The sequence below is a fragment of the Elgaria multicarinata genome, chromosome 3 (genome assembly GCF_023053635.1).
Source record: "Elgaria multicarinata webbii isolate HBS135686 ecotype San Diego chromosome 3, rElgMul1.1.pri, whole genome shotgun sequence".
Classification (NCBI taxonomy): Eukaryota; Metazoa; Chordata; class Lepidosauria; order Squamata; family Anguidae; genus Elgaria; species Elgaria multicarinata.
Window position 1 is genome coordinate 169,068,238 of NC_086173.1, and position 24,252 is coordinate 169,092,489.

Genomic DNA, 24,252 nt, shown 5'->3' on the forward strand with positions numbered 1-24,252 from the left:
GAGGGGAGACATGAGAGCACTCTTCAAATACTTCAAAGGTTGTCACACAGAGGAGGGCCAGGATCTCTTCTCAATCCTCCCAGAGTGCAGGACACAGAATAACGGGCTCAAATTACAGGAAGCTATTCCAGCTGGACATCAGGAAAAACTTCCTGACTGTTAGAGCAGTATGACAATGGAATCAGTTACCTAGGGAGGTTGTGGGCTCTCCCACACTAGAGGCCTTCAAGAGACAGCTGGATAAGCATCTGTCAGGGATGCTTTAGGGTGGATTCCTGCACTTAGCAGGGGGTTGGACTCGATGGCCTTGTAGGCCCCTTCCAACTCTGCTGTTCTATGATTCTATGATTCTATGATTCTATGCACATAACAATGTGACGTAGGTTGGGCTAAGAGTCTGTGACTGGCCCAAAGTCACCCAGTGGGTTTCCATGGCCAAGTGGGGACTAGAACCTGGATCGCCCAACTCCCAGACCAACACTTTAGCCACTACAGCACACTGGAGATTTTTTTTATTTTCCAACTTTAAAAATAAATAAATCTGTCTTTGTTTTCCCCCAGGGCTTCATATCCTTACCTAGTGAGGTGGCTTCTCCATCACCCTCCAGTACGATCCACCTGAACAGTGACCTCTCTCTGGTATCCAACAGAGTCTCTCCTTCTTTCGATGCACCCTACGTCCAAGATGGATAAAAACCAAGGATTTTTTTCAAAACCAAAAAACAGGTTTTTAAAATTTTGAAATGGATTTCCCCCATATAATAATAATAATAATAATAATAATAATAATAATAATAATAATATAATATTTATTTGTTACCCGCCTCTCCCTCTGGATCGAGGCGGGGTACAACACAAATAAAAATACCATAAAATACATACAACTAATTCAAAGATTTAAAACTAGTGCATCATTAGAAGCAGCACACCATTAAAAAAGGCATCTTAAAATTCCACTGGACAGGCCTTCCGGAAGAGATCACTCTTTACAGCTTTCTTAAATTCTGGAAGACTGTTAAATTGACGAAACTCTCCCAGCAAGCCATTCCACAGTCTGGGAGCGGCAGAAGAAAAGGTCCTCTGGGTAATAGTTGTCAGCCTTGTTTTTGTTGGCTGGAGTAGATTCTTCCCAAGAGGACCTGCGTGTGCGGGGCGGATTGTACGGGAGAAGGCGATCCCGCAGGTAGCCTGGACCCAAACCATGTAGGGCTTTAAAAGTGATAACCAACACTTTATACTTCGCCCGGAAACTAATTGGCAGCCAGTGAAGAGATTTTAAGGGTGGTGTGATATGGGCCCCCTAGGTGTACCAGTGACCAACCTGGCTGTCATGTTTTGAACTAGTTGAAGTTTCCGGACTAGGCACAAAGGTAGCCCTATGTAGAGCGCATTGCAGAAGTCGAGCCTCGAAGTTACCAGCGCGGGCACAACCGCCTTTAGGATTGGATTTAAAACAACAACAACATAGAAATCATGTTGGCCAGGTTGAACGTTCTACCTTCAGCCCTTTTGGATGGAAAGTTTGGAAATGTACCCTACCAAGAACGGGTCTGTCCTTGTGAGATGGGTAAAGTGGAAACAGTAGGCCATGTTCTGCTGTATTGTTCCTTTTATCAAGATTTGTGCCAAACATTTATAACCTCTATAACCTCTATCTTGTAGCGAACTCCCAGTAGATCAGATAAATATTACATAAAACATCTTCTATCGCAGCCTTCCTCAACCTGGGGCGCTCCAGAGGTGTTGAACTGCATCTCCCAGAATGCCCCAGCCTGGCTGGGGCATTCTGGGAGATGCAGTCCAACATCTCTGGAGCGCCCCAGGTTGAGGAAGGCTGTTCTATCGGATCAGAATCCTCAGGTTACTCTAAAAGTGGCCAGTTTTTGTGCCATAAGCCGATGGAAATTGATGCTGAAGAATTTTATTGCACCTTAGACTTAGGCTGAGACTGCCGCGTTTTGTGTATTTTATGTATGTAGTTTATTGTATATTGGGGTTTTTAAAAAATATTATTGTGATGATGTTTTCTGTTGTGCTGGTCTATGACCGAAATAAACAAACATTCATTCACTCACATCATAAATAAGATACTGAATTTCTCTCAGTTCAAGCTGCAGGAGCCCGGCCTAGCGTGACCCAATACAATAGAGGGCAGGGCTCCTGCAGCTTGAACTGTGGTGATGAAGAGGGAGTTTTGCCAGGTGCTGCATGCATACAAATGACACCTGCTGAAATTCCCTTTTCAATCCAACTGTTAAAGATGCAGGAGCCATGTCCTCCTTTCCATATGGTCACCCTAAAGAAAATCCTGTGTTTGCATGAGAAGGGGACTGGAGGAGTAGGCCATCTCTAACACCAACTGGGAGGACAAGGCAAAGTTCCCATATTTTCCTGGATGCTTCATGGCTTCTCATCCTCTTGAAGCTTTCAAGATAAGATGTCCTCACCTGTACCTCTGTCATCTCTTTGTCCTCTGCCTGGCTCAGGAGGAAGCCTTCTGCCAGGGCCACCGCCTGGGAACTGGTCTCCGCTCCACATTCTCTAACCCAGCTCTCCATCTCCGGGGGCAGGACGGTCAGGAACTGCTCCAGGATCACCAGGTCCAACATTTGGCTTTTTGAGTTCCTTTCTGGCTTCAGCCACTGGCGGTAAAGATGGTGGAGACGGCTGCAAACCTCTCTAGGTCCTTCAGCCTCCTGGTAGCAGAACTCCCTGAAGCGCTGGCACTGTACATCCAAACTGGTGGTGTGCTTACCCAGGATCCTCTTCACTGTTCTTTCCCAGAATCCTCCGCTGCTCCCCGCTTGGATGGGATGGGGGCCTTTTCCCATCGTTGGACCACCTGTTTCCTCGTCTTTCATCTTTGACTTGTGTCACAGCTCAGCTTCCAACTTCTGTCAATTTTTCCCCTTGGGGGCAAAGTGGTGTCCGTCACGTATGTGGGGATGGGGGAAGGTGGAAGATGTCTTGCAAAGGTCACAAGCCCCCACCCCTAAACACACCTCTTGCGAGCTTCAAGTGTGAAGACGCCTTGCAAGAAGTAACGGAGGATTCCAGCTAGTGAATAGGACTTCTCCCTGTAAGGACGACAGACATAAGAACATAAGAAGCACACTAATTTTAATATTCCATAGCCTCTTTTATGAAAGTCGTTGCTTATGGAAGAGGTAGAGACCAACATATATTAAGAACATAAGAAGAGCCCTGCTGGTTCAAACCAAGGGTCCATCTAGTCCAGTACTCTGTTCACACAGTGGCCAAGCAGCCATCGGCCAGGGTTGAACAAGCAGGACATGGTGCAACAGCACCCTCCCACCCATGTTCCCCAGCAACTGGTGCACACAGGCTTACTGCCTCGAATACTGGAGGTAGCACACAACCATCAGGGCTAGTAGCCATGGGTAGCCATTGCCTCCAGGAATGTATCCAACCCTCTTTTAAAGCCATCCCAATTGGTGCCCATCGCTACATCCTGTGGTAGTGAGTTCCATAATTTAACTCTGCGCTGTGTGAAGAAGTCCTTCCTTTTATTTGTCCTGGATCTCCCACCCATCAGCTTCATGGGATGACCCCGTTGGGTTCTAGTATTTTGAGAGGGAGAGAAATGTCTCCCTCTCCACATTCTCCGTACCATGCATCATTTTGTACACCTCTACCAAGTCTCCCCTCAGCCTCCTCTTCTCCAAGCTAAACAATCCCAGTTGATGTAACCTTCCCTCGTAGGGGAGATGCTCCAGCCCCTTCATCATTTTAGTTGCCCTTTTCTGCATTTTTTCCCAGCTCCATAATATCCTTTTTTAGGTGTGGTGACCAGAACTGTACACAGTATTCTAAGTGTGGTCGCACCATCGATTTGTAATAGATCGAACAGATCGGTTCTGCTGCATTTATGTTTTCCCCCACATTTTCAGAAACCACGCATTCGCAGCGAGTCCTATTTTTTCGTTTTCCAACATCATGCAATAACCATTCTTGCCGCTGCTACTAATAGTAAGCGTAAGGGTCTCGGTAACAGCTGCTTTTGTGTGAAATTAAAAAATAGACCAAAGAGCAAGGGATGAGGTGTTGCAAACTTTTTGTTTTGTTAATTGGGAACTATAACGCCCACTCCTTCTGGCCTACCCTAGATGCATAGCATAGGAGATTTATGAGAGCCAATATTTCGGGTAAAACAATTACTGTTAGGTTAAATTCTTGGGCTCCATGTGGGGACAATATTAAAAGGTTTTGGCAAGCAATACTTCTGTTTTTGTCTCTGTTTTATAGGTCCTATTGGAAGACCTGTATAGAGGGCAATAACTTGGTTTTTTTTTTAAAAAAAAGTTTAATCTTTTCCCACTGATGAAGACCCTGTGGGTTGAAGCGCATTTGGGATAATTTTATATTGTAATTTTAAAGCATATACATTTGTTCAATGATTATATATATTCTATGGATATATGATTCCATTCAGTATGTATAGCTCCATTTGTATTTATTGATTGATTACATTTTCATACCGCCCAATAGCCGAAGCTCTCTGGGCGGTTCACAAAAATTAAAACCATAATAAAACAATCAACAGTCTAAAAACACAAATACAAAATACAATATAAACAGCACTAATATACTGTCTTATATTAGTTTCCTTCAGGGTCAATTTGATTTAAACCAAATTAATTTAAATCAAATCCACCCTGAAGGAAACTAATATAATTTAAATCATGATTTAAATCACTACTCAGACTCGATTTAATCATGTGACTTCCCCCCCCCCCAAAAAAACGCACTCTATTTATTGAATTTTCTGAAACTTAGCACTTAAGAGGTAAGGGGTTGATTCTGTGTACATAGATTTGCAAAGGCACAATGGTTTGTGATCTCTGCAGACACAAATACACAGTTTTGAGAACTGTAAAACTAAGCATCTGTGACATCTTCTAGATAGAAAAATTGCCTGATAATCTTACAGAAACCTCTGGAAGAGCATGACATGGTGAATGGATTAATGGGATTTATTTACCCAAAAATTTAAACATTGCATGAATATACAGCCTCATGCTACATAATTAAAAAACTAATCCTTATTTCATAGCCTAGCTACAGTGATCCATGCTCTGATAACCTCTTGTTTGGATTACTGCAATGCGTTATACGTGGGGCTGCCTTTGAAAATGGTCCAGAAACTTCAACTGGTACAAAACAGGGCAGCATGGTTACTAACAGGGACTGGCTGACGAGACCACATCACGCCAGTCCTTTTCCAGCTTCATTGGCTGCCAGTCCAGGTCCGGGCCCGATTCAAAGTGCTGGTATTGACATTTAAAGCCCTAAACAGCTTGGGGCCAAGCTATCTGAAGGAACGTCTCTTCCCGTATGTACCTGCCCGGACCCTAAGGTCATCCTCAGGGGTCCTTCTCCGTGAGCCCCTGCCAAAGGAAGTGAGGCAGGTGGATACCAGGAGGAGCAGGGCCTTCTCTGCTGTGGCACCTTGGCTGTGGAATGAGTTCCCTAAGGAGGTTCACCTGGCACCTACATTATATGCCTTTAGACGCCAAGACCTTTTTATTCTCCCAGCATTTTAACAGTCTATAAATAATTTTTAACTGGTGTTTTAAATTTGTAATTTTGCATTGCTGCTGTTTTTATCTGTTTGAGCTTCTATATTGTATTTTATATTATAGTTTTATACTGTTGTTTTACGCTTGGAATGGTTTTAATTTTTGTGAACCGCTCAGAGAGCTCCAGCTATTGGGCGGTACAGAAATGCAATAAATAAATAAATAACATTATTATTATTAATAATTATATATTTCTTACCCGCCTCTCCGATTGGATCGAGGCGGGGAACAACAGAAAGCATAAAATACATAAAATACTGATTAAAATCATAGTATACACTGCTTAAAACATCCTAAAAGCATACTAAAAGTATCCTAAAATTCTACTGGAAGAGTTCAGTATTTATCAATATGATGAATAACCTTTTGACTATAATGTATCTTAAACAGAAAATCATCTTTAGATAGGTTTTTCCTCAAAAAGCATTTTATTAAAAGTCTGATTTAAATAAAAAAAAATCCGATTTAAATAGAAAACATTTTTTAATTTTTTAAAGAAATCATTGATTTTTATCCACCCTGGTTTCCTTAAAACCCTTTGTTTTTCGGATTGGGAACTATAGACAGGAGAGGGAGGGGGAAGTCCTACAACTCCCAGCATGCCCCAGTCAGCTGGGCATGCTGGGAGTTGTAGGACGCCCTCCCCATAAATATGCAAAGGATTGCGTGCTAAATAGACACTGCATCAAACCAAATCTTCCCTCCCCAACACTCCTTGTGCATGACGGAGACAAGACACACACCCATCCCTGTGCAGGATCCGTTCTATTTCTGCCCCAAATCTTGCCTTAGCTCTGTCCCTGGTTTTGGAGCCTCTGGGCTTTAGCAGACAGGAGATCCAAGGGGCAGACGGGGGTGGGGGCTGAGTTGCACAGCTCACCTCCCATTGGGATGAATGGGGAAGGGGGCTGGAGATGTGTCTGTCTCTGCCCCCAGCCAGCGGCTGCCTCCCTGCCCTTTGTTCTCTCTAACCTTTGGCTGGGCTCCTCTCCCAGCCCCACCAACAGCCCTGGACCAGTTCCCCATTGCATTTGGGACTCACCTGGACAGCTCACCTGCATGCATGGGAAAATCCAGAGATGCTTTAACCCAGAGAGAGGGAGACTAAGAGATGAGTGGGTATCATTCAGTTCTCTCTCTCTCTCTCTCTCTCTCTCTCTCCCCCACCCCCACCCCTCTGCCACTCTAGGAACCAACTCTCTCTCCCTTTAACCCTTGACTGGGAGGCTGGCGGAGAGAGCCTCCCCGGGAGAAAGAGGCTGGTGGCTCCGATGTCAGTGGGGCTGTGAATCTGCTCTGGGTTTTAGCCCAAACTCTAAAGAAGCTCTCCTAGGTGCTGATCCATAACCCACCCACCCACCCAAAAAAATTGGTTCAGCATCTTGGGTAGCTCCTCTTAGGCCATAGCTAGACCTAAGGTTTATCCTGGGATCATCCAGGGTTCGCCACTGCCTGAGCACTGGATCCCCTGTGTGTCACCTAGATGAACAGGTTTGACCCCTGGACGATCCAGGGATAAACCTGAGGTCTAGCTATGGCCGTAGAGTTCAGGCTGGTGAAATCCCCTCTTCGTCAAAACAGTTAAAGCTGCGGGAGCCCTGCCCTCTTTTGTAGCGTGACGTGATACAAAAGAGGGCAGGGCTCCTGCAGCTTTCACTGTTGCAATGAAGAGGGGATTTCACCAGCGGGTTACAAGTGGGATGGTTTAGCTTGGAAAAAAGGAGGCTAAGGGGGGACATGATAGAGGTGTACAAAATGATGCACAGTGTGGAGAATGTGGATAAGGAGACATTTTTCTCCCTCTGTCAAAATACTAGAACCCAACTGGGTCATCCCATGAAACTGATTGGTGGGAGATCCAGGACAAATAAAAGGAAGGACTTCTTCACACAGCGCATAGTTAAGTTATGGAACTCACTACCACAAGATGTAGTGATGGCCACCCATTTGAATGGCTTTAAAAGAGAGTTGGATCAATTCCTGGAGGCAATGGCTATCCATGGCTACCAGCACTGATGGTTGTGTGCTATCTCCAGTATTCAAGGCAGTCAGCCTGTGTGCACCAATTGCTGGGGAACATGGGTGGGAGGGTGCTGTTGTACCATGTCCTGCTTGTTCATCCCTAGCCGATGGCTGGTCGGCCCCTATGTGAACAGAGTTTTGGACTCGAGGGACCCTTGGTCTGATCCAGCATCAGGGCACTTCTAATGTTCCTAATGACACCTGCTGGAATGCCCTTTTCTATGCAACTGTTAAAAATGCAGGAGCCCTGCCCTCTTTTCCTTATTATTATTATTATTACTATTATTATTATATTTATTTGTATCCTGCCTTTTGCCCAATGCTGGGCCTCAAGGCGGCCTCATATGGTCGCCCTACCAATGTAGCGCCCACGAGCAATCGAAAAACAATTTTTAAAACCTGTGTGTTTGTTTTTAATATGCGTACATGTATTTCCATACCGTCACCCTACTTAATGTTTTTGTCCATTTTAAACCTTTCCATGATTTGAACCTACGGAAACCATTGACATATATAACCGTCTTTCAACAACAACAAGAACAACAACAACTCCTCCCTTGGTTTTAATTTACATTCATCTTGTGACAATCCTAATACATCATTGGATGTTAACCATTTGTGCATAGATGACAATTCCCTTTGGGCAGGGTTTTCTTAAATAAAGGGGCCGTTCCAGCCTATGAAAATCCGTTCCCGCTTTTCCACCATCCCTAGATCCCTGCATGAGAAAAAGAAGGAGCAGGAGAAAAGGAGGAGATCTCAGAGCCGGATTCCTGCTGCAAAGACTCTTCCCGGAGGACTCCGGATAGATCCACGTTTCTGCAAGAGGCCCCTTGGAGGACCCGGCATTGCACCTTCCGCCATTGGGAGAGAACTGCCTGCCACGCACGTCCTGCTCCGCCCTGGCTTCGTGGACACGATCTGCAGCGCTTCCTCGCCTGCAAGGCAAGCGGGTAAGTATCCGGAGTATTGCAGCTCAAGCTTGGCCTGGGGACAGGGCCGGATTAAGGCCAGCTGATGTAGGGTGACCCTATGAAAAGGAGGACAGGGCTCCTGTATCTTTAACAGCTGCATAGAAAAGGGAATTTCAGCAGGGGTCATTTGTATATATGGAGAACCTGGTGAAATTTCCTCTTCATCACACTATTTATTTATTTGTTTAAAACATTTGTATCCCGCCCTATATCAATAAGATCTCAGGACGGCATACAGATAAAAGCATACAGTATAAAACGGTAAATATACACAGCTAAAAACAAATTAAACCATAAACCAAGTTAAAGCTGCAGGTGCCCTGCCCTCTTTTCATAGAATCATAGAATAATTTTTGTGAACCGCCCAGAGAGCTTTGGCTATTGGGCGGTATAAAAATGTAATAAATAAAGAAATAAAGAAATAAATAACAGAGTTGGAAGGGACCTACAAGGCCATCGAGTCCAAACCCCCGGGCTCCTGCAGCTTTAGCTGGTGTGATGGAAAGGCAATTTCACCAGGTTCTCCATATATACAAATGACGCCTGCTGAAATTCCCTTTTCTATGCAACTGTTAAAGATGCAGGAGCCCTGTCCTCCTTTTCATAGGGTCACCCTACTTTAAAGTGTAGTAACCAACACTTTATACTTCGCCCGGAAACTAATTGGCAGCCAGTGAAGAGATTTTAAAAGTTAAGGGACGTTTCTAAAGACAGAAGAAGTGCTGAGAAAACGCGGGAGGGTTACAAATAAGCCCCCTGTAACATCCTATGAATGAGATAAAGTGACTACCTGATAAAACCTAACGTTGGGCCTGTTCAGAAGACACACTAAACCATGGTTAGGCTGCTAACCATTTTGCCGCAAACTGAGCATGTTTATTTATTATTTATTTATTTAAAACATTTATATCCGGCCCTATATCAATAAGATCTCAGGGCGGCGTACAGATAAAAGCGTACAGTATAAAACAGTAAATATACACAGCTAAAAACAAACTAAACCATAAACCAATTTAAAGCTGCAGGTGCCCTGCCCTCTTTTCATAGAATCATAGAATAACAGAGTTGGAAGGGACCTACAAGGCCATCAAGTCCAACCCCCTGGCTCCTGCAGCTTTAACTGGTGTGATGGAAAGGCAATTTCACCAGGTTCTCCATATATACAAATGATGCCTGCTGAAATTCCCTTTTCTATGCAACTGTTAAAGATGCAGGAGCCCTGTCCTCTTTTTCATAGGGTCACCCTAGCTGATTCCCTAAGAACAGCCCCATAACGGTGCCCCCTTGGCCCTTCTATCGCTTAGCCAGCAAGATATGAAGACTCTATCAGTGCTGAAGGTGAAATGAGATATTAAAAACTCAGTCTTCTTCAAAGCCATCCCCCACACCAGAACACACAACTAGAATCATAGAATCTTAGAATAGCAGAGTTGGAAGGGGTCTACAAGGCCATGGAGTCCAACCCCCTGTTCAGTGCAGGAATCCACCCTAAAGCATCCCTATAGAATCATAGAATAGCAGAGTTGGAAGGGGCCTACAATATAAACTGGTTTTTATTATACTTATTTAACACTAAATAGCAGCAAGCAATATAAGCCAATTATTACTTACTAGGGCAACAGGAAAAAAACCAGAAATGTTCATCACTGTTTTATGCATTTTTTAATAAAACTGTTATAAGGGGGGAAATGCATGTTACCGTATTTCTTCGATTGTAAGACGCCATCGATTGTAAGAAGCACACTAATTTCAGTACCACCAACAGAAAAAAAAGCTTTGATTCTAAGAATAATAATCGCACCTGCAATTCTAAGACGCACCCCATTTTTAGAGATGTTTATATGGGGGAAAATGTGTGTCTTAGAATCGAAGAAATCCAGTATTTTTTTATTATTATTATTATTATTATTATTATTATTTATTGCATTTATATATCGCCCCACAGCCGAAGCTCTCTAGGCAGTTTGCAAAAGTTAAAAACAGTGGATATTAAAAATAAATACACAAAATTTAAAACCATAAAAAGCATGAAATACGAACAAAAACAGACAATATCCATTTAAAACAACTATTCTGGCGTCAGTTAAAAAACCCAACATATGCTGTTAAGTGCCTGGCAGAAGAGAAATGCAAAAATTTATAGAAAATGATTTTTAATCCCCCTCGGAAAGATGATAAGACAAGATCAGATCAGATATTACCTCTACTGAAATTATGTGATCTCCAGAGCATACTTTTCAATTGTGGTGGGACCCTAAGCACGTGCTTATATTGCTTAAAGGTTAAGCCTTTAAGCAAAAATATACTGTATTTTTTATTTGTGTTTTTAGATTGTTGGTTGTTTTATTACGTTCTTCACGGTTTTATTTTTTGTGAACCGCCCAGAGAGCTTCAGCTATTGGGTGGTAAAAAATGTAATCAATCAATCAATCAATCAATCAGCCAGGGGGGCCTGGGGGGCTGAAGTCTGGGGACCCACAGCACCGCAGGGGCCTTATTGGGAGCTGGTGGGTGCAGAGTGCATCAGGGTGTCCCCAGGATGATGGGAGTGGGTGGCAAAGACCCCCCGGGAAGGGAAGCCCAGCTGGAGCAGAGAGCCAGCAGAGGGTAGAGTGCTAATTTTGTGGGGGGGGGGTGACTGGGCCCATTTGGGGGTCCCTCCAGGAGACCCACATCTCGTCGCTTCCCCCCTCCTCTCTCTGAAGCCAGGAAGTGTCAACTGTCCCTTCCTAAGAGAGATGAAAAGGTGGCAAAATCTGGGAATCTGGAGCCATCGAAACCGGTTTCAAACTAGTTCCTGTTTGGAGGATTAAAAAATTAGAAGGGTTTTGCTAGTAGGATCTCCAGGTGTGTGTGAAGCAGAGCGGGGTGGGTGGACAGGAGAGGGGTCTCAAGGACTGGGAGAATTGGGGAGGGGTAGTTATGGGGGTGGAATTAATAAACTGTGAATCAGACAAAAGTTTGGGTCTGAACATCTTAGGAAGAGGAACCCCCTGACTCTCAGCCCCTGCCTTTCTTAGCCAGAATCATCTTTTTTCCTTGGTGAGTGTAATTTATACACAGAGAGAGGATAGTAACCTTTGTAATATTTGATCTACTCACAGATTCAGGCGCTCTCAGGAAAGGAATTGGCAGCAAAGCCAGGAGAACCTTCAAGTCCTGTTGGCTGCAGGGGGGTGAAGATGGAAAAGCAAGACTCAGCTGACCTTGAGAAAGGAAAAGAGCCCCGTACCACCCAGGAAGGGAGCAGTGCAGAGCTCTGGGAAAGAAGAGTACAGGAGAACCAGCCTGGGAGCAACACCTGCTCAGACGTGGAGCTCCAGCACTTCAGGGGGTTCTGCTACAAGGACGGTGAGGGCCCCCGAGAGGTTTGCAGCCGACTCCACCACCTTTGCTGCCAGTGGCTGAAGCCAGAAAGGAACACAAAAGCTGAGATGCTGGACCTGGTGGTCCTGGAGCAGTTCCTGGCTGTCCTGCCCCCGGAGATGGAGAGCTGGGTCAGAGAATGTGGAGTGGAGACCAGTTCCCAGGCGGTGGCCCTGGCAGAAGGCTTCCTCCTGAGTCAGGCAGAGAAGAAACAGGAGCAGGTGAGAGCATTTCATCCTGTTTGACCCAAAGGAGTGTGGTCTTGAAAATTCCCACCAGTATCCAAAATATTTCCTGGTTGTCAATTCCTGTACCAATCTCCCACCTCCTCGGCCCCTCCTCCAACCATCCCACAGGTTCTGAATATATATAAGCAGGACCTCTTTAGAGGATCACAAACCACCCAAAAGAGATTGTGACGTTCCAAGGAAGGAGGGGATCCTTCTTCCACCAGCGGTAAAAGTCATCCCACCAGAACAGGATTCAATGTTCTAAGCACCACACTTCTGAACTTACAGTGGAAGCAGTCAGAATCATCTGGGATATTCAGCTGGGTTTAGGAGGGAGCTTTGCATGACCTTTTTTTAGTGTTCTCCTTGTGCCAGGGGTACATTTTTCGCCCAAACCCTTACAAATTCACCTGCCAAAGGTACACCTGCAAAACTTAGGAAGTAGAATTAATGTAGAAGGGGACCTGGATACAAATAAGTCAGCAAACTCTGCCCTGCCCTGGCTTTTGCCTGTCCCAATTCTTACCTTTCCTAATCCCACCTTCACTGCCTGCCCTCCTCTTTCTTTTACAAAGAGAGAGAGCGGCCCTCACTGTTATTGGGTAAAGATAAAGAACCTATATTGTGTAGGTTCAATCTCCTAATGTTAGTGCAATGAATATACTTTGTATTAGGGCTGTGCTCTGCTTCGCTTCGCTTCGGAGAAGTGATAGTGGAGTGGCCTGATTTGCCTCCGACAAAGGCGGAGACGGATCGGGTTGGGGGGGCTGTGGATCGAGGCGAAGCGATTCGCCTCAATCCGGAGCACTGGACGCAGGTAAGTGGGGGGGAGGGGGATTCACCTGGCGGCGGCTCAGTCCGTGCGGTGACGGCGATAGAGCTAGGTAAGGGGAATGGGGGGCTTACTTGTGTCCGTTGCGGTCCATTGCGGGCTTCAGTTGAGGCCCCGGCTTCAAGCTGGAAGAGGCCGTGGCCTTCTCTTCTGGCTTGAAGCCAGGGCCTCAATTGAAGCCCACGACGGACCGCGATGGACCCAGGTAAGGGGGTGGGGGGAGTTGGGCTTATTGGCCCCCATTTTGTCCCCCTTCCCCACTTACCTGCCTCCGCCGTCCGCCACGAAGGCAAGTAAGTAGGGAATGGGGGGGGGGCAAAATCCCAATCCGCCCCTCCAGATCTCGCTCCATGGAGTGGAGCGGGGGTGGACAGAACAGCCCGAAACGGTTCTGGGGGTCCGTGCACAGCCCTACTTCGTATTCAAATGTAATTCTCATATATATTGTGTCTTATTGATTTCTTGTTGGTTGTTATATGTAAACAGCTAAATACTGATGAAGATATAATCAGAAACGGAATATATAATCTGGAGTTACTGTCTGTTTATGTTATGTTGTTTACGTTATGTATTTCATCAGCTGTAAAATTTGTATCATATGTATATGTTAAAATCATACCAATCTTTTTGATTACATATATGTTAAGAAGTACAGTAATTGTATTGAAATTGTAAAAGTTGTATATTGTATTTATAATAATCAACAAGAAATCAATAAGATATGAGAATTACATTTATTTTTTATTTATTTATTTATTACATTTATATACCGCCCCACAGCCGAAGCTCTCTGGGCAGTTTACAATTAAAAATAGTAAACATTAAAAGTATACAAAAATTTAAAAACATAAAAACAGTTTAAAACAACACTATCCATTTAAAAACAACAATTCTGGGGTCCATTAAAAACAAACTTAATGTTGTTAAATGCTGTTAAAATGCCTGGGAGAAGAGAAAAGTCTTGACCTGGCGCCGAAAAGATAACAATGTTGGTGCCAGGTGAGCCTCATCGGGAAGATCATTCCACAGACGGGGGGCAACCACTGAGAAGGCCCTCTCCCTTGTTGCCATCCTCCGAGCTTCCCTCGGAGTAGGCACTCAGAGGAGAACCTTAGATGTTGAGCGCAGTGTACGGGTAGGTTCATGTCAAGAGAGGTGTTCCATCAGGTATTTGAATAAAAAATATTTATTGCGCTAATATTAGGAGATTGAACCTACACAATATAGGTCCTCCTCTTTCTTTTGGCAGGGAATGTTAGCCAAAGCAGTCGTGGATTCCCCGGAGGCAGAGAAGGCTCTGTTGGGCATCACACAGGCGCCGCTGTTCAAGTGGACCTTCCAGGAGGGTGACAGAGGTCCCAGCTTCCTGGGTAAGGATTACTAGGGCATGTTTCATCATGGCGAGGAGGCTCGTCTCTCTAACATTTTCAAAAACGGAGTCGTGTTTCAATAGATTCAGACTTTGTAGATATAAAAACCAAACCAGCACTCCGAATTATGCCTAAACCCAATGTGGAAAAATACAGAAAGCTTATGAAATATTAAGTATCTTCCCACCTTTTTTTGTCTTCCTTCCAGGAAATGGAACGACCTGCAAGGAGAATGAACAGATACTGGGGATTCCTTCAAAGCCTCCGTCGCTTTGTGGTGAAGTGGAAGCGGTTTCTGCACAGCCTGGGCAGGTAAGGGAGGCCTGGGCTGCCCCATTAGCCTTTGCTCCGCTCCAAGATGCTAGGAAGGCCTTGAATGTCACTCATGAAGTTCTCGCATTCAGAAGGACCTCACCATTCTTGTTTTCATGTATTGCTACATAATGCGCAAGGAGAACCTCAATTCTTCTCCTTCTTTCAGGATCTGGTGACCTTTGAGGAGGTAGCCGTGCATTTCTCGGAAGAGGAGTGGGCTCTGCTGGATCCAGGCCAAAGGACTCTGCACAGGGACGTCATGGAGGAGAATCGTGGGAATGTGGCTTCTCTGGGTAACATTTCCTCCTTGCGTTCTCGACTGTTCCTGGAAGGTGGAATCCTGGCTTTTCTTCCTCTAAATCAGAGCATTGGGAGGATGAGGATATATCAGGGATATTAATTTGACCTTTTGGGGGGTCTGATACAGAGAGTAGAAGCTCCAAGCACTTTGAATGTTTATGATAACATGAGCCACTAGTATTTAGTGCTATATGGTGGAAATTCATTTTGCACACAGCTGACTCTGAGATATTGGCAGCTGAACAACCATCTGTCAGGGATGCTTTAGGGTGGATTCCTGCCTTGAGCAGGGGGTTGGACTCGATGGCCTTTAAGGCCCCTTCCAAGTCTACTATTCTATGATTCTATGTCAAACATAGCTAGGGATGTACAGACTCTATAAATGGTAGGAAATTTCCGATATAGAATAAATCTATAGTAAATTTATAATAATATCAAGAAAAGGTGATAACGGCAATAATCTTCATTGATTTCTTAATTTTTTCATTATAATTATTACTATTATTCACTTATTTGCTTGCCAAATAAACTTAGACATATCTCTCTGCCACTGCTTGAATAGTAAGTCCGATGTTACAATACTCATCTTGAGTATTGCGTCCAGTTTTGGGCTTCACAATTCAAGAAGGACGCAGACAAGCTGGAGTGTGTTCAGAGGAGGGCAACGAGGATGATCAGGGGTCTGGAAACAAAGCCCTATTAGGAGAGACTGAAAGAACTGGGTATGTTTAGCCTGGAGAAGAGGAGACTGAGATGAGACATGATGGCACTCTTCAAGGACTTGAAAGGTTGTCACACGGAGGACGGCCAGGATCTCTTCTCGATCCTCCCAGAGAGCAGGACACAGAATAATGGGCTCAAGTTACAGGAAGTCAGATTCTGGCTGGACATCAGGAAAAACGTCCTGACATAGAGCAGTATAACAATGGAACCAATGACCTAGGGAGGTTGTGGGCTCTCCCACACTAGGGCCTTCAAGAGGCAGCTGGACAACCACCTGTCAGGGATGCTTTAAGGTGGATTCCTGTATTGAGCAGGGGGTTGTATTCAATGGCCTTATAGGCCCCTTCCAGCTCAACTGTGAACCACCCAGAGAGCTTTGGCTATTGGGTGGTATAGAAATACAATAAATAAATAAACTATTCTATGTCTGATTCATGCCAACGTGACCTAAAGTGCTGCTTATAAATATTGTAAAAACCCTTGTGTTCCATGGTGGTTGTCAGTTCTTCTGATTATTAGAGGCTACTTCATGTATTTGGAAGGATTCTTCCAGCCCACTGTTCTGATAATCCAAATATCAATTGATTGGGTTTGTTCTCTTTTCCTTCTTTCAGTTGATGGGCGGGAGAGCGCTAAAAGCAACGTACACCTGAGAGAAAAAGCAGATGATGAAGAGAAGTGGGGAAACACATCCAGTTCATTTGAAGGATCTGCGTTCCATGAACATCCAATGCCAGAAGAACCTTCTGCAGCAAACAAAAGGAATATTCGTAAACACAAAGAGGAGAAACTGTGGAATTTCTCCGAGTGTGGAAGGAGTTTCCATGACGCGATACACCTTACTAAATGTCAAAGAATCCACACAAAAGGGAAAATGTTTCCATCCGTGACGACTTTCGTTGACAACAAAATCCTTAAGCTGCATGAAAGAAATCACACGGGTGAGAAGCCCTATAAATGCTTAGAGTGTGGGAAGAGTTTCAATCAGAATGCACACCTTAAAACCCATCAAACGATCCACACAGGGGAGAAGCCCTATGAATGCTCGGAGTGCGGAAAGAGGTTCCGTTATAGGAAAACCATGTTTTCTCATCAAAGAAGGCACACAGGAGAGAAGCCCTATAAATGCTTAGACTGTGGGAAGAGTTTCAATTGGAGCTCAGATCTTAAAACCCATCAAAGGATCCACACGGGGGAGACGCCCTATAAATGCTTAGAGTGCGGAATGAGCTTCCGGGAAAGCAGAGGCCTAAAAACGCATGAAACAATTCACACAGGGGAAGAGCGCTATAAATGTTTAGAGTGTGGAAAGAGTTTCCATTGGAGCTCAGACCTGAAAAACCATCGAAGAATCCACACGGGGGAGAAGCCCTATCAATGCTTAGAGTGTGGGAAGCGTTTCCACTGGATCTCAAACATGAAAACTCATCAGAGAATCCACACGGGGGAGAAGCCCTACAAATGCTTAGAGTGTGGGAAGAGCTATGCGGTCAGCGCCCGCCTTAAAAGGCATCAAAGCATCCACATTGGGGAGGAGCCGTATATCTGCTTGGTGTGTGGCAAGACCTTTTTTAACAGCAGAAACCTCAGGCTGCACGAAAGAATGCACACTGGCGAGAAGCCTTATAAATGCTCAGAGTGTGGGAAGAGCTTCAATTGGAGTTCGGGGCTTAAGATCCATCAAAGAGTCCACACAGGGGAGAAGCCCTACGAATGCTTAGAGTGCGGGAAAGGCTTCAGTATCAGTACGAGCCTTAAAAGACACGAAAGAATCCACACAGGAGAGATGCCCTATATGTGCATCCAGTGTGGAAAGAGCTTCAGTGACAGCAGAACCCTTAAAAGACATCAAAGAATTCACACGGGAGACAAGCCCTAAAAATGGAGGACCAAGCATACTCAATTAACAAACAAGCTTTTGGTGTAAGAAGTCCACTAGAGGTCTTCCATGTTCAAACACCAGTACTCTGAGAAGTGTTTTTAATTATGTTTTATACTGTGTTTTATTGTTTTATACTGTATGTGTTTATCTGTACGCCTCCCTGAGATCTTAATGATATAGGGTGGGATATAAATGTTTTAAATAAATAAGTGGTACTCCTTAACCAGATGTGTTATTTAGGCAATGTGCATACTGTATGGTACCCTAAACTGTAGTTCATTTTGAAATCACCCAGATGTCTGTCCGTGGCAGAATGGTTGTCGTGTTTCTTAAAAAAAACCACTCCTGCCTTCTTGGGAGACAATAATGAGGCCCGCTAAGTAATCCACAAAGCTTTATTTAAGCAATAAACATCTCTTCCCACCTGAAGAGGGCTCTAGTCTCTTGGAAACCTCTCCTTAGGCAAAACTATGCAAACTAAGTGAGACAATTGTCGTTTCAAGGAGAACAGAAAGCCTTTCCCAAAAAGGCGTTAACTTCAGAGAGGTTAGTTCTGAGGCAGTTTCAGTCGGGATGTGAGCCAGGCTGACTTTCTCTTGCCTTCCTTTAGCTCCGCCCATTTTAGTCTGCAACGTACTCTAGGATCAGCTAACCTGTCCGTGCTCTCCCCCTCGGAAGAATGTTGGCTTCCCACTGACTGTGTATTGTTTACCCTTGAGGAGATAAGCTCTGGAGAGGGTTCACTCCCAACTGGTGAAGAGCCCGTGAGAGCTTTCTCCCCCACTGGTACAGGCTGGCCTGCGTCTGGCACCAACTCCTCTACTTCAGAGTCTGATTCTGGTTGATCACCTGAAACACCTTCTTCCAGAGCAGGGCTAGACATGACAATGGTGGACCCAAGCCCCAGATTTGTGTGCTTACTGGGCTAGACATATGGAATCTTTGCAACTGAGCCTATCATGAAGTATTTTCAAAGAATGTTGCACCAACCTGCGGAATATGCTACGTTGCAAATAGACATCTTAAATTAATGGTGCGACCACACTTAGAAAACCGTGTTTTTAGAACACCTAAAAAAGGATATTTTAGAGCTGGAAGAAGTGCAGAAAAGGGCAACTAAAATGATTAAGGGGCTGGAGCATCTCCCCTATGGGGGAAGGTGACATCAACTGGGATTGTTTCATTTGGAAAAAAGGAGGCTAAGGGGAGACATGATAGAGGTGGACAAAATGATGCATGGAGCGGAGAATGTGGATAGGGAGACATTTTTCTTCCTCTTCCAAAATACTAGAATCTGGGGTCATCCCATGAAGCTGAGTGGTGGGAGATCCAGGACAAATAAAAGAAGGAACATCTTCACACAGCACATAGTTAAATTATGGAACTTACTACCACAAGATGTGGTGATGGCCACTGATTTGGATGGCTTTAAAAGGGGGTTGGATAAATTCCTGGAGGTGAAGGCTATCAATGCCTACTAGCCCTGATGGTTGTGTGCTACCTCCAGTATCTGAGGCAGTAAGCCTGTGTGCACCAGTTGCTGGGGAACATGGGTGGGAGGGTGCTGTTGCACCATGTCCTGCCTTGTTCATCCCTGGCCAATGGCTGGTTGGCCACTGTGAACAGAGTGCTGGACTAGATGGATCCTTGGTCTGATCCAGCAGGGCTCTTCTTAAGTTCTTAATATATATTGGTCTCTACCTTTTCCATAAGCTACGACTTTCATAAAAGAGGCTATGGAATATTAAAATTAGTGCAGGGCTGAAAATTTCTCCCATGAAAATTTCGACAGTTGTCCTTCAATTTGATAGAAAAGAACTTGATTTCGAAAAGAAAAGAAATTTCAGAGAAATTCTCATGGGTTTTGTTCAAAGTCCGTGTGTTTACCTAACAAGAGATCTGTCTGAGGAGTGTGCATGGGTGTCCTGTCTTTTATTGTACAGTATTTTTTCTCTAACATCCTATAGCTTTTGGCACTTACCGCCCAGGGGAAGGCATCGTGAATTTATTCCTTTTCAGATCAGGAAGTGTAGGCAGCCTGGCAAACTACAGAGCGTGTTAGGATTGCATTCAAGGAAGCCTCTGATGAGGAGGAGGCAAACTTACAAAGAAGTACAGGGTGTTTCCTCCCCCACAGCCGGACCAGAGACCGGTGCACAGTTGGAAGGGAGTCATTCAATGGAGGAAGATGCAGGTCCCGTGGAGGAGCCACGGGCCAGTCAGTCGCTTTCTCTGCCTGTCTCTCCTGAGGCTGAGTCAGAGACGGAGGTGGTTCGACCACCCAGCCCCCGCGAAAGGAGACGTAGGAAAAGGGCAGAACAAATGCAGGGGGTCAGGCGAAGTATGCGCCTGCAGAACAGGCAGGGAAAAGATGCCGAGCTGTAGTAGGGGGTTGGGTCAAAGGGTGGAGGAATGAGGCGCAGCTGGGATCTGGGTGGGGCTCATGCTGGCAGGGCTTGAAAAGGGAAAATCTGACCGCTGGTCCGGTGTAGCAAGCACCTTTCGTTCCTCCGGTTGCTACTGTGCCCCCACGCCTTGCCTCTTGACCGTGACTCTGGATTCCTGACCTGGACGGGCTTGATTGACTCCACTTGAACGTTTATCCCTGGGATTTTGGACGACTGACTTGGCTCTTGATACAGGACTGGACTTGACCTACGCTTGCTCTTGGCTCCTTGACACCAGCACCCTCTGTTTGGTTCTTCGACCCGGACCGGTAGGCTTGCGCTTCAGAACTTGTCTCTGGCTAGAACTATTGGACTCTATGTAAAGCACTGTGTTTCTCTTAAACAGCAGCAGTCCCCTCCTGCATTCTTGGTCAGAGATTTATGGCTGAGTAATTGGCAATAAAACCCTAAATCAATAAACCATTTAGCAGAATACTTTGACTTGCAGCTGGTCACTGAAAGACAGTACCCTCAGCTACCTCACAGTGAAGTCAAAAACACCACCAACACACATTCAAAATAAATGATAAAATGCCCTGAGAATGAGGCAGAAAAATGGAAATTTCCCCTCTTTCCTGGGGAAAGAAAACCCTCAGGAAATTCCCGGGATTTTTCTTTTCTTACCTCCTAGAAATAAAAGGACACCTTTCATAATTCTCCCTATATTTTCTTCACCATTATTTTTTGGTGGTGGCTGCATTGCCTTCCGCACCCCCTGGAATAAAGTTAGGCATAGAGCGTATTGTGGAGGGTGCAAGATGGCTGCCAGTTGATGCTGTTTCCACTTGCAAAAAAAGCAAAAAAAACATAGGGTAAAAAAGAAAGAAGCTGTTCTACAACCCTTGACAATGGTGATGCTATACATTGTACATTGATGGTGCTATATAAATAAATAATAATAATAATGATGCCCACCTGTAAGAACTTGTTGGAGAATTTCTCTTCACACTGGAGAAATTCGGAGAAATTGTCCCCTCAGTTTCTCTACCACAAATAGGGTGGAGAATTTTGAGAGGGATTCTGTGCTTAGTTCTAATTAAAATACATTCTCATGTGAAGTTTGAATCTGGTTGGGTTCTAGTAAAGGCATTTACACTAAATTACTGTAACTTTTCAACAACTGCTGAGTCTGTTGCTGTTAAACCAGGGAACATTGGAAAAACGGTAACCAATTTTCAAAAAGGGATCCAGAGGGGATCGGGGAAAATACATGCTGGTCAGCTTGACATCTGTTCCAGGTAAATTGGTTTAAAGCATTATTAAAGACCAAATTAGTAAGGGTAATTACTAATGTAGAAGGGTAGGCCCGGCTGAAGAAGAATCAACATGGCTTCCGCAAAGGCAAGTCCTGTCTCACTAATCTACTAGAATTCTTTGAGAGTGTCAACAAACATGTAGACAAAGGTGATCCGGTGGAAATTCTTTACTTGGACTTCCCAAAGGCTTTTGATAAAGTCCCCCACCAAAGACTCCTGAACAAACTTAATTAGGGTGACCATATGAAAAGGAGGACAGTTGTATAGAAAAGGGAATTTCAGCAGGTGTCATTTTTATGCATTTTGTATCTGGTCACGCAGAAATTCCCTTTTCTACACAACCGTTAAAGATACAGGAGACCTGTCCTCCTTTCCATCTGGTCACCCTAAACTTAGTAGTCATGGAATAAGAGGAGAGGTCCTCTTATGGATCAATAACTGGTTAAAGAACAGAAAGCAGAGAGTAGGAATAAATGGTCAATTCTCCCGATGGAGGGAAGTAAATAGTGGGGTCCCATCGGGATCGGGACCAATTCTTTTCAACATGTTCATAAATGATCTGGAATTAGGAGTGAGCAGTGAAGTGGCCATGTTTGCTGACGACACCAAATTATTTAAGGTTGTTAAAACACAAAGGGATTGTGAAGAGCTCCAAAGGGATCTCTCCAAGCTGGGAGAGTGGGCGTCCGAATGGCAGATGCGGTTCAATGAAGCAAGTGTAAGGTGATGTACGTTGGGGCAAAAAAACCCAACTTCAAATATAACCTATTATTATTATTATTTATTTATTTATATAGCACCATCAATGTACCTAATGTGATCTGAGCTGGTGGTGACCGAACAAGAAAGAGATCTTGGGGTCATGATGGACAGCTTGATGAAAATGTCCACCCAGTGTGCGGCCACTGTAAAGAAAGCAAACTCCATGTTAGGCATTATAAGAAAAGGAATTGAGAATAAAACGGCCAGGATCATACTGCCTTCATGCCAATCTATGGTGTGACCACACTTAGAGTACTGTGTACAGTTCTGGTCACCACACCTAAAAAAAGATATTATGGAGCTGGAAAAAGTGCAGAAAAGGGCAACTAAAGTGATGAAGGGGCTGGAGCATCTCCCCTATGAGGGAAGGTTACATCAACTGGGATTGTTGAGTTTGGGAAAAAGGAGGCTAGGGGAGACATGAAAGAGGTGTACAAAATTATGCATGGTGTGGAGAATGTGGACAGGGAGACATTCTTCTCTATCTTTCAAAATACTAGAACCCTATGGGATCATTCCATAAAGCTGATGGGTGGGATATATCCAGGACAAATAAAAGGAAGGACTTCTTCAACCAGTGCAGAGTTAAATGACGGAACTCACTACCACAAGATGTAGTGATGGCCACCTATTTGGATGGCTTTAAAAGGGGGTTGGGTAAATCCCTGGAGAAGCGAAGGCTATCCATGGCTACTAGCCCTGATGGTTGTGTGCTATCTCCAGTATTTGAAGCAATAAGCCTGTGTGCTCCAGTTGCTGGGGAACATGGGTGGGAGGGTGCTGTGGCACCATGTCCTGCTGGTTCGTCCCTGGCTGATGGCTGGTTTGCCACTGTGTGAACAGAGTGCTGGACTAGATGGACCTTCGGTCTCATCCAGCATCACGGCACTTCTGATATTGTTCTTCTGTTCCCCGTTTGCCTTACAGAATTTTGCTCCAGTGCAAAAATATCTCCCCGCGCAACCGCCATCCTCCTTTGCATTCTCTGGATACTTCCTAGTTTCCCCAATGAATGGATGGAAAAGGGGGGAGGGGAGGTGAAGCCCCTCTCCCAGTTCCCTCTCGGAAAACAATCTGGGATCTTTCTCTCGCCCCCACCCCCACCCCACATTCCTCTGGCCAGCAGTAACAGGAGCAGACATCTCAGCACTGGAGTCTAGAGCCAACCCTCTCCTTGAAGTATCTCCAAGGAGTCCTCCGAAAACCGTCCCCTTCTGGGGAAACTCAGTTCCAGGGTAAAAGCGAGTCGGTGCCGCTTCCCCGGGTGGGGGAGAAGATGGCATCCACAGCCCAAACGCCCCCCACAAATAGGTGCTGCATTGTGGGTGCCCAGGATGATGGGAGTAGGAGGCAGAGACCCAGGGGGAGAGAAGCCCAGCCAGGGAAGAGAGGCAGCAAAGGGGCAGTTTTTTCATTGGGGAAAGGGAGAGAGCGACCCCCCCGCAAGTGACTGGTCCTTTGGGGGGTCCCTATAAATGGTTGTGTGCTATCTCCAGTATTCGAGGCAGTAAGCCTGTGTGCACCAGTTGCTGGGGAACATGGGCGGGAGGGTGCTGTTGCATCATGTCCTGCTTGTTCATCTCTGGCCGATGGCTGGTTGGCCACTGTACGAACAGAGTGCTGGACTAGATGGACCCTTGGTCTGATTCAGCACCAGGGCTCTTCTTATACCGGAACACTGTCCTCCTTTTCATAGGGTTCCCTAACATAATATAGGGTGGATTAATAATAATATTGGAAGATGATATTGGAATAACAACTGCAAAAGGTATGGGATAAAGTACGGCTAACTAACTTAAGTCGCTTTCATTTCAATGTATCTAATCATTTAGGGTGACCATACGAAAAGGAGGACAGGGATCCTGTATCTTTAACAGTTCCATAGAAAAGGGAATTTCAGCAGATGTCATTTGTATATATGGGGAACCTGGTGAAATTCCCTCTTCATCATCACAGTTAAAGCTGCAGGAGCCCTGCCCTCTTTTAAATCTGGTCACTCTAGTATAGCTCCTGCAGCTTTAACTGTGAAGAGGGAATTTCACCAGGTTCTCCATATATACAAATGACACCTGCTGAAATTCCCTTTTCTATGCAACTGTTAAGATACAGGAGCCCTGTCCTCCTTTTCATAGGGTCACCCTAAATGATTAGATACATTGAAATGAAAGTGACT

The 24,252-nt window shown here is 44.9% G+C and overlaps 2 protein-coding genes across 2 annotated transcripts in view; one reads left to right on the forward strand and one right to left on the reverse strand.

The window, feature by feature from the left end:
* Positions 1–24,252, reverse strand: part of LOC134396354 (zinc finger protein 883-like) — a 234,424-nt gene that overhangs the window by 11,268 nt on the left and 198,904 nt on the right. The window lies entirely within an intron of this gene.
* Positions 16,358–17,718, forward strand: LOC134396425 (zinc finger protein 239-like). Its single transcript, XM_063122927.1, has one exon. It carries the CDS (start codon positions 16,463–16,465, stop codon positions 17,609–17,611), a length of 1,149 nt encoding a protein of 382 aa, XP_062978997.1. The 5' UTR covers positions 16,358–16,462; the 3' UTR covers positions 17,612–17,718.